At 43.5% G+C, this 10,533-nt stretch overlaps 1 protein-coding gene across 1 annotated transcript; it reads left to right on the top strand.

Annotated features, from left to right (window-relative positions):
• The first annotated feature begins 3,621 nt into the window (after positions 1–3,621).
• LOC130734679 (elongation factor Tu, chloroplastic) lies at positions 3,622–6,071 on the top strand. The gene is made up of 2 exons (XM_057587196.1): positions 3,622–4,356; positions 4,897–6,071. The coding sequence occupies exons 1-2, from the start codon at positions 3,766–3,768 to the stop codon at positions 5,749–5,751; spliced, it is 1,446 nt and encodes a 481-aa protein (XP_057443179.1). The 5' UTR covers positions 3,622–3,765; the 3' UTR covers positions 5,752–6,071.
• Positions 6,072–10,533: the final 4,462 nt, after the last annotated feature.

Here is a 10,533-nt window from a genome sequence, read left to right as displayed (position 1 = left end):
GTGCTGTTGGAGCAGCTATGTTGTGGGGCTATCCTGGGGATAAGTCCGGGGAACCGTTAGTTCCCGAGTATGTGATACTCTTGTGCTGTTGGAGCAGCTATGCGTGTTGTGAAGTGTGTCTTTTGTCGCAGAATCGACTTTACCTTAGGGTAAGCTTTTAGAGACATTAATTTAGCTAGAACACGTGGCGACGTGTCGAGTGAGGTTGGAGACGTTGTTTGGCTAATCACTGCATTGCATGCACTCATTAAGTGGTTTAAACACGGCGAGATACCGGACCACGGCGGATTCCAAAATTGGTTATAAGACCAGGATTTCCGCGTAAGAGCGCTGCTAGGTGACTCTTAGTAGCAGACCGAAATGGCAGGCCTTCGGGTTTTATGCTGATCTGGCTACATGATGATGTTGGAGTAAGAGGCATCACGGGCCGAAATGGCACCACCGTGGCTGGTGAAGGGCTGATCCGATGATGTCCATCCGTTCCGGAATGCATATTGGTTGACTGGGTTAACCTGCATTGCATATCATGCAACATACATACTAATTTAGTTGTTGAGTGTGATTGTTATTTGTCAATCCTATTTGGAACATGCTATTTGTTATTGTCGTCATTTACATTCGTTATGGAACATGCAACCCTAGGAATGATATCTCTAGTTATAAGCCTAAGTGGCTATCTATTATTTGTACCTATTGGGTTTATTATCTACATAGTTCTTTAGAGTTGACCCTCGCGTCTTCTGTGTGTGTTTTGGCGGACAACGCCTTTTGTCAGATAAGTATTGCGGACTGGTTCACCATGGTCCACCCTTCGGGGGAAACTAGGTTGGGATGCTGGAACAGGAGCGCGTCGCGGTAGCGAGAGGATGACGGATGGTGTACATAGACTAGGTCGTTCTGGATTTCGAATTCGGACGACGATCATGCTAGCATGTAGGTTTTAGTGCTGGTGTGAGCTCCTCAAGATGGGATTAGTGTAGGAGTAGAGTCTTAGCTCTGAACATCATTTGTTTCTTTTGGGACAGGGTAGCTTCCCACCTATAGCTTTTTGTGTGGTTTCTTTACAGGAATCACAGAGAGTTGGTTGGACTTAGGAGGTCTTGCTTCAGGCCGATGGGCCAGCTGATTCTCAGTTTTTGAGGGATGGTGTTGCGGACACTTCACCTTTATTTTCAGTCTGTACATATTGCCTTCGGGCGCTACACTTTTCTTTCCGTCACTGGAGGTTTACTCGTGACGAGGTTACTACTACAGCGGGGGCTGTTTATATACTGTATATTAGTTCTATTGCTTTTCGCTTTTGGGTTTTATTTAATTCAGTCTTGTCTTAGTTATTATCGAAAAAAAAAATATTTCACGTTTTTCCGCATTAAGTTTACTTTTGGTTACTAAAGTGACGCCACCGAAATCGGGGTGTTACAGTGTACTATTATGTAATTCTTTGAGTTGACCCTTGCGCGTGCTACCTGTGTATGGGGGGCTATGTATGCCCTTTTTGTCAGATGTCGATGGCAGATTGGTTCGAGATGGTCGTCCCTTCGGGGGGGACTAGGTTCGAGATGTTGGACCAGGATACCCCGGGCTCATGGGTGGTCGACCCCGCCGGTCACCGAGCTATTTATTCGGGGCGAATAATGGAGGACCGCGTCAACAGAATGGGAAACTTGACGCATGGAGTCTCGAGACGCTACACCGTCAGCTTCAACCTACCACCGGGCGTGCACTGTGGCCCTGGAGTTGTAGTACCACCACCACCGTCGCCTGAGGACGAGGAGGACCCTTCGGAGGAGTTGCCTGTAGGAGGGACTTCATCTGATTCTAGCTCACCCACCGTCGCAGCTGCTGTTGATTTGAGATCGGGTACAGTACCCGCAGGACCAGCTGTGAGGATCGATGTCGTCATAGACCTGATCGTCTTGGATTCAGATTCAGACGACGACCATGGTGATGCGTAGCTAGGAGTGGTGTGTTGTGCTCCTCTAGTCAGGATTAGGGTAGGAGTAGCGTCGTGGCTCTGATCTTCAGTTTTCTCATTTTGGGGCAGGGTAGGTCCCCGACCTTTTAGCTTTTTGTGTGGTTCTCTTTACGGGAGTCACAGGGAGTTGGTCGGACTGGGAGGTCTTCGGGCTGTTTTGGGCTGACCTACTTTCGTTGGAGGACTGTATTCAGAATACTGACCTTATATCTTGTTCTGTACATATTTGCCGACAGGCACTACTTTCCGTCACTGGAGGATTACTCGTGACGTAGCATGTTACTTACTGTGGGGGATGTATATATATTTGTATATTAGTCATGTTTATCTTTCGTCGATACGTCTTTAAATTCGACAAGTCTTTTATTTACTTAAAACAAATATCGAAAAAAAATATTCACATTTTTTCCGCTTTATTTTCTTTTTGGTTACTAAAGTGACGCCACCGAAATCGGGGTGTTACAACGCTACTGGGAGAATGACGTTGTGCTAACTAACAAGGAGAGTTCCTCAAGAGAAAAGTAGAGCGATTATGAGAGTCTAATGAAGGGCTAGTGGAAGACTCGTAAGAGTAGAGTCGGGTGTAAGGATAGAGCCTTTTGGGTAGGGAACTTACTGTTGTAGGTTGAACCGTACATGATGATTTTACGAATCTGTATTTGAGAGTCACGGTAGGTTTCGATGCATTGCTTTCCCGCGGTTCTCTAGTGTGGGAATCGTAGTAAGTATATCGGATCTATGAAGTCATTTCACATTGGATTTCTTTGTCAAATCTAATTTTCTCTTTTGATGTGTTGTATATGTTATTGTTATCCGTTGTTACCTTTAGATACATGAGTTGGTCGAGGTTGCATATGTATTTATTTATTTATGGTTGGGATTGAGAGTATGCATGACTTGTTTTTGAAATTCTTTGAAAATGAAAAAAAAAATCTGTATTTGCGAACTACTTACGAAAGTTGTTGTATATTTATTTCAGGAAAGGTTAATATTGTAACCCCCGAAAGTTGGGGCGTTACATTTGTGATGGGTATGGTAAGTGGTGTACATAAAATGAGAGGGCTATAGTTCCCTTCTTTTTGTGTGAATTGTGATGGACCTTTGCCGTAATTCACTTATAGTTTGCATGGCCAGGTCAGCAATCGACCTTTTTTGTGCTAACCAACTATTAAAGCATCTTATTGCCCCGCCATACTCGAGCCCCCCCTCCCTAAAACAATTTCAATTTGTGCGAGTGTTGGGTTGATCATATTATTTCATGGAAAATATTAGTTATTTTAAAATGTTATTTTTTTAATATATCATATTATCTTAATTTAATTAATTATTTATTACTGATTCGATAGCAGTTCAGTTACAATTGAACCTTTGAATCTTAAACCAGGGTCTCGACCAGTTCAATGACTAGTTCGAGTTTCTAAGCATTGGACAATTCTGACCCGAGTATGGTAAAGGTTATAAATCTCCCCAAGAATGCGAATCTCAAGAATTGAACTTTCAACCTAAGGTACAAACAATTATTTTTTATGACTGAAACAAGCTTACTATGTACCTAATTTTGATTGAAGTGTGAGTAAAAAGTTATTGATTTTCTGGTATCAATCAATGTGTCACCATAAGCCAATATCCACAGGGGATGTGTCCTTCCAAAATACCAAAACAAAAGTGAGGCAGAAAGAGGATAGGAAAACTGATATGTATTTGAGGTCCTCCTTCTTCCACCCACGCAACACAACGCAATAACATAACATTAACCAAGTTCCCATCTTCAATTCTCTCCTCAATTAGCCATGGCCGTTTCAATTTCTTCTTCTTCTTCTTCAGTAACAGCAGCAGTTTCATCAAAACTAGCAACCCAACCTCCACATGCATTTTCCACTTCCATTTCCACCACCAACCACAAGCTAATTACCCGCCTCTCCTCCTCATTCCTGAACTCCTCCACCATCCTCCACGTCACCCCCTCCTCCTCCGCCCGCCGCAACCGCTCTTCCTTCACCGTCCGCGCCGCCCGCGGCAAGTTCGAGCGGAAGAAGCCCCACGTGAACATCGGCACAATCGGCCACGTCGACCACGGCAAGACCACCCTGACCGCCGCCCTCACCATGGCGCTCGCCTCCCTCGGCAACAGCGCCCCCAAGAAGTACGACGAGATCGACGCTGCCCCTGAAGAGCGCGCCCGCGGCATCACCATCAACACCGCCACCGTCGAGTACGAGACCGAGACGCGCCACTACGCACACGTCGACTGCCCTGGTCACGCCGATTATGTCAAGAACATGATCACTGGTGCCGCCCAGATGGACGGCGCCATCCTCGTCGTCTCCGGCGCCGACGGCCCCATGCCCCAAACCAAAGAACACATCCTCCTAGCCAAACAGGTCCGTCAATCCAGTAATTCTTTTTTACATTAATCATGATTTAAAAAAAGTTAAATTTCTGGTAAAATATAATTAAAAATTACAGTAATGCTATTTTTTAGGGAAATAACAATTAAGGTGATACAAATATATCAACCAATCAAATTTATTCACGCATAGCGATTTGTATTTGACATTTTCTCTAGCAACCCATGTAAAAGTAGAAGGTTTCATACTTTTACACTTAATCTGTCATTATCTCTTTTATAACAAATTTTTATAATTTATAATTTAGTTATTTATACTCTAAATAATAGAATGAAAGGTTTCATACTTTTAGGCATGATTTCTTTTATAAAGAACTCTAATGAACTGAATGGTTCTAAAACCTTTGGATTTTTTAAAAAGGGCTGCTGCTATAAAACTCTCGGAACATGGAGGGACCTGACTTTGTGGATCCAAAGTAAATTGTAAAACAAAATAAAAATTTCCTATGTTCTCCTGATTGGTAGTGCTCCGGTAAACATAAACTCAGTGCATTAACATGAGAATTCGTTGCAGGTTGGTGTCCCTAACGTGGTTGTCTTCCTTAACAAGCAAGACCAGGTTGACGACGAGGAGCTCCTTGAGCTCGTGGAGCTCGAGGTCCGGGAGCTTCTCTCCTCCTACGAGTTTCCCGGTGATGACATCCCCATCACCTCTGGCTCCGCCCTCCTCGCCCTGGAAGCTCTCATGGCCAACCCTGCCATCAAGCGTGGTGAGAACGATTGGGTCGACAAGATTTACCAGCTCATGGACAATGTTGATAGCTACATCCCCATCCCTCAGCGCCAGACCGACCTCCCCTTCCTCCTTGCCATTGAGGATGTGTTCTCCATCACCGGTCGTGGGACCGTTGCCACAGGGAGGATTGAGAGGGGCACCATCAAAGTCGGTGACGTCGTCGACCTTGTCGGATTAAGAGAAACCAGGAACACCACCGTCACCGGAGTTGAGATGTTCCAGAAGATTCTTGACGACGCAATGGCTGGGGACAATGTGGGGTTGTTGCTGAGGGGTATTCAGAAGATTGATATTCAGAGAGGGATGGTTTTGGCCAAGCCTGGAACCATCACACCTCACACTAAGTTTGATGCAATTGTGTATATTCTGAAGAAGGAAGAAGGTGGGAGACACTCACCTTTCTTTGCAGGGTACAGGCCTCAGTTCTATATGAGAACCACTGATGTTACTGGCAAGGTCACTGCCATCATGAACGATAAGGATGAAGAGTCCAAGATGGTGATGCCCGGTGACCGGGTTAAGATGGTGGTGGAACTCATCGTCCCGGTGGCGTGTGAGCAAGGAATGAGGTTTGCTATTAGGGAAGGAGGGAAGACTGTTGGAGCTGGTGTTATCCAATCTATCATTGAGTGATTCATAATTTCATAGCTATGCAGCCCCATCACTCTTAAAAGTTTAAAATTTTTTAATGAGGGAAGACCGTTAGTTAATTAATTGTTGCAATTAATTTCACACAACTTCTGCTGCATTCCCATTTCTTATATGGGTTCTGTTCGGTAACTGATGCTGATCAAGGAGAACAGAGTAGAAAGATGGAAACAAAAAAAATAATACATTTTTGTTACATTTTTCAAGTAGAACCAGAATGATATTACAAAGCAATCCTGTTCTTATTGTGTATTAAAATTCAGCAGGGTTTCCTTGAATTTTATGTTTAGTTAGGTTGGATGGTATTTTTCTATCTAAATGCTGTGGTTACTCCTTCTCTTTTGCGGTGGAGATACTTGATCAAGATTGCTGAAATTGCATCAGAGGATAAGGTTTCTATTGAGGATGAGCAGTGACTGGCTTTCTTGTTATTAGACTAGGTTTGATACATTCAAACGTAGGGGCATGTTTGATTAGTGTTCTATAAAACAATTGTCAATTTTTTTAAAATAGAAAAAGAAAGAAAACAACTCATTTTGTATGAACGGTTTTCAAAAATTGGTTTTAAAACAGTTTTTACTCGTTCTCTGAGAACTCGTTTGGCACACCGTATTAGGCATGATAATATAAGCTTATACAATACATTATGAGCTTATCCATTGTTTGGTGATGACATTGTATTGTATAAGATTATCCATCAAAGTCCCCTTATACGTTAAAATGACGTATTATTTAATCTATCATGTGAGTGATGGATAAGGCATGATAAAGTTGTGACGTATAAGTCACCATAACTACCACCCTTCATTGCTGCCAACTTACACCACCATTGGCACCACCACCACCACCGGTGTTGCCGCCACCACCCGATCACCAATGCCGCCGCCACCACCACGACCGCCGCCCTACCGCCACCACCACCATAATCACCGCCCTATCGCCGCCACCACCACCATTGCCTCCACCCTCAACCGTCGCCGCCACCCTACTAAGCCGCCACCGCCTTACCACCACCACCACCACCCTATCGTCGCACCACAACCACCATCGCTGCCACCACCCGATCACCACTACCGCCACCGTCGGTGTTGCCGCCACCACCACCACCACCACCACCACCGCCGCCCTACCGCCACCACCGACACCACAACCACCACCCTATCGCCACCACCACCATTGCCTCCACCCTCAACCGTCGCTGCCACCCTACTAAGCCACCACCGCCTTACCACTACCACCACCACCCTATCGCCGCACCACAACCACCATCGCTGCCACCACCCGATCACCACCACCGCCACCGCCGGTGTTGCCGCCACCTGTAACGCCCCGAATTTCAGGCGTTACAGTAACAATCTGATAAAATAAATATGCAATGTTTTCCAAAAGGATTTATAACCATGCGTATATTTTTTTCTTTTCAAATGTATTTCCAACACATGTCATGCATACTCCCAACTGCAAAGGGATTTACATCAAGCCTTGAACAATGCGAGTACTGTAAGGCCCAAGTTTTTCAAACTTATGCTAAGTGAATAAACTTCTTATTCACGATTAGGGTTGATGTAATGTGAAGGGAAACCTGAACAAAAGTTTATTGAATGAAATATATTTATGAAGGAGAAAGTTCAGGAAAAGTTTAAGGATTGCATCGTGATCGATAAAAGTTATAGCACGATCGTTATACGCTGAAACCTAGGTCAGAAACCCTAGTATATAGCTAATTTTCACTTTTAGGCACGATGGAAGTTAATTCCAAAAATCTTCAGAGAAATGTTAGAACTTCTCTTTTTCCTTATATCAAAATCGTTTCGAGGCGAAACTCTAGGATCTACGAACGTCCGATTCCAATCATCGGAAGTTTGCCGAAACCGAATCCCTGGTATTTCAAAACCCTAGAATCAACCGACTATGAGGACTTTTTCCATTCGGAACATCAAATGAAGATTCTACACGCGTACACCCATTTCTCTTGATGATTTCAATCTTTCTTCAGAAGGAAGTTTTCCATTCCGACATTCGATGCAAAAAGCAACTTATCGGGTAAAATAGTTTTACACCGACTATGCATTAGTTGCCAAAAATACAAGGAGACATCTTTTTTAGTTTTGGAATTCTTTTGCCAAAACATATCTTAGAATTCACGGAGAATGACGCCGGAAAAATCAGATTCGCGAAACTTTCATTTTCCCGCGAATTTCCATCTTCTATATATAGCAAGCAAGTGAGAAAAAAACACAAAAATCCTCCATTTTTCTCTCCAAGGCCGCGAGCTTCAACAAGGAAGAAGGAAGAAGAGTTTTTCTTCATTACTTGCTTGATCGTTGATCCGTTAGTTGCTGCTTCAAGGTTTCGAGGTATAGTCGCTAATCCTTACCTCTGATCGCTTTTTCCATAGCTTTTCTGTAGACTTTTCTGAGCTGATAGTTTTGAGGTTTTTGCAAAACTATCCGGAATATTTCATTTCTGATTCTAAACCTCTTCCTTATGTGCCCAAGATCACTTCTGCCGGGTTAGATTTTCCGTTATGTCGCCGGAATTCCGCCGGAATCAATTTTAGCCTTAAATACCTATTTTTAGAGTTTTTGGAGTAAAGCTTCAACCTTTAGGCTAAAAACTATCGCCTTAGCTTAGTGCTAGTAGGATTAGTTGTCATAAACGTCGTTGGTGACGTCCTTGTCAAATTTGGTTTTTGGGATTTCAGTTTTGAAAATCCTAAGTTAAAAATCATGACCAAAATACCCCTGCGACAGTTTTTGATCCGATAATTTTTCCGAGTTCAGAATACCCTTAGTTACGGCTAATGAAAGCATAGGAACCAAGTTTGATCGAAGAAAAATTGAGTCCCCTAATTACCTAAGGTGGCCGAACCTATTAAGGGGGGGAGGAGGAAATTTCCTTTTCCGAAAACTTGTCCTTTCGCGCTAGTTTATCATACCTCGGAGTATGTACTACTTCGGGTAACCTTAGTAAGCATTGATAGCTTAGTTTCCGATAGATTCTGATAGTATTCTGTGGTTTTATTGTAAAGGTGCTTTTGAGGATTTCCCTGAGGAACAACACTTTGAGTGTGAGGAAGCGTTTGACGATCATTCTGGAGAACCTACAGGTGAGGGCTTCTCACTGAATCTCTAGTTAATGCTTAGGGTCGATGCTTTCGACATTGTTTACTGTTTATGCACTGGATTGTGTGTGATTGGAAAATGTTTTCTGAGGCTTCGGCTGACAATGTAGATGATGCATCTACTGAATGTTTTTGATGAGTGAATTACATGATAAGTGCTAATTGGGTAATTTAGGATGTGTGATGCATGCCTTATATGCTAAGTGTTATGTGGTTATTGCTTAATATATTGATATATGACATGTTGATTGGTTGTGCTGAGTTAATTATACTTATGCAATGAGATCTGAGATTCTGAATCGTGAGGATTGCGGGCAGGTCATGCCGATTTTATTTTGAGAGTTTTGAGAAAGTTTGATAGGACGAACGAGGTTCGGGCCTTGTTTTTGTTTAGTGGATCGAGACATTCTCTGGAAGTGATTTGGGGATTAGGAGATCCGGAGAACTTATAGGACTTGCGATAAGACAAAATGGAATCTATTTTATAAAGAAAACTCATAAGACCTTAAATAACCTCTAAATCTTTAAGTAATGATAACAACCTCGAAGGAAGGCATTGGAAGTAAAATCTTAGTTTTGGAAAAACGAGAAGTGTCGACGGATCCAAGTGTTGAGTATGATGTTGCTGTTGTGCTGTTGGAGCAGCTGTTGTTGTTGTGCTGTTGGAGCAGCGTTTGTTGTTGTGCTGTTGGAGCAGCTATGTTGTTGGGCTATCCTGGGGATAAGTTCTGGAAACCGTTAGTTTCCGAGAGTGTGATACTCTGTGCTCGTTGAGCAGTGTGACCATCGGATTGAGATGAGTCGGATGATTTGTAGATCATCATGAGTTATGTGTTGTTGTGAAGTGTGGTCTTTTGTCGCAGAATCGACTTTTACCTTAGGGTAAGCTTTTAGAGACATTAATTTACCTAGAACACGTGGCGACGTGTCGAGTGAGGTCGGAGACGTTGTTTGGTTAATCACATTGCATTCATGCATACATAGGAGGTTAATACACGGCGTGATACCGGACCTCGGAGAATTCCAAATGTCGTCGGTTTCCAAAATGGTCATAAGACCCGGAATGCCGTGTAAGAGCGTTTGTAGACGTCTCTTGTAGCAGACCGAAATGGCAGACCTACGGGTTACGGCTGATCTGACTACTGTTGTTGTTGGAGTAAGAGGCACGCGGGCCGAAATGGTCCCACCGTGGCTGGTGCTAGGGCTGATCCGTTGATGTCCATCCGTTCTGGATTGCATGTTGGTTGACTGGGTTAACCTGCATATCATTTCATGCAACATGCATACTGACTTAGTTGATGAGTGTGATTGCTATTTGATAATCTTACTTGGAACATGTTAAGTGTTATTATTGTTGTTATGTTTTGTGGAATATGCAACCCTAGGATGTTATCCCTAGCTATAAGCCTAAGCGGCTATTTATTATCTGTACCTATTGGGTTTAATATTTACATAGTTCTTTGGAGTTGACCCTCGCGTCTTCTGTGTGTGTTTTGGCGGACAACGCCTTTTGTCAGATGTCCATTGCGGACTGGTTCACAATGGTCCACCCTTCGGGGGGGATCAGATATGAGATGATCGATCAGGACGACCCCGGGTCGTGGGTGGTTGACCCCGCGAGCCATCGAGCGACGTATTCGGGG

The sequence above is a fragment of the Lotus japonicus genome, chromosome 1 (genome assembly GCF_012489685.1).
Source record: "Lotus japonicus ecotype B-129 chromosome 1, LjGifu_v1.2".
NCBI lineage: Eukaryota > Viridiplantae > Streptophyta > Magnoliopsida > Fabales > Fabaceae > Lotus > Lotus japonicus.
Note: the sequence above shows the minus strand (reverse complement) of the source record. Positions and strands in the feature narration are given on the sequence as shown.

Coding starts and splice junctions, on each gene's coding strand:
- LOC130734679 (XM_057587196.1), top strand. CDS start 3,766: ATGGCCGTTTCAATTTCTTCTTCTTCTTCTTCAGTAACAGCAGCAGTT. Junction 4,357..4,896: donor ACATCCTCCTAGCCAAACAG/GTCCGTCAATCC, acceptor AATTCGTTGCAG/GTTGGTGTCCCTAACGTGGT.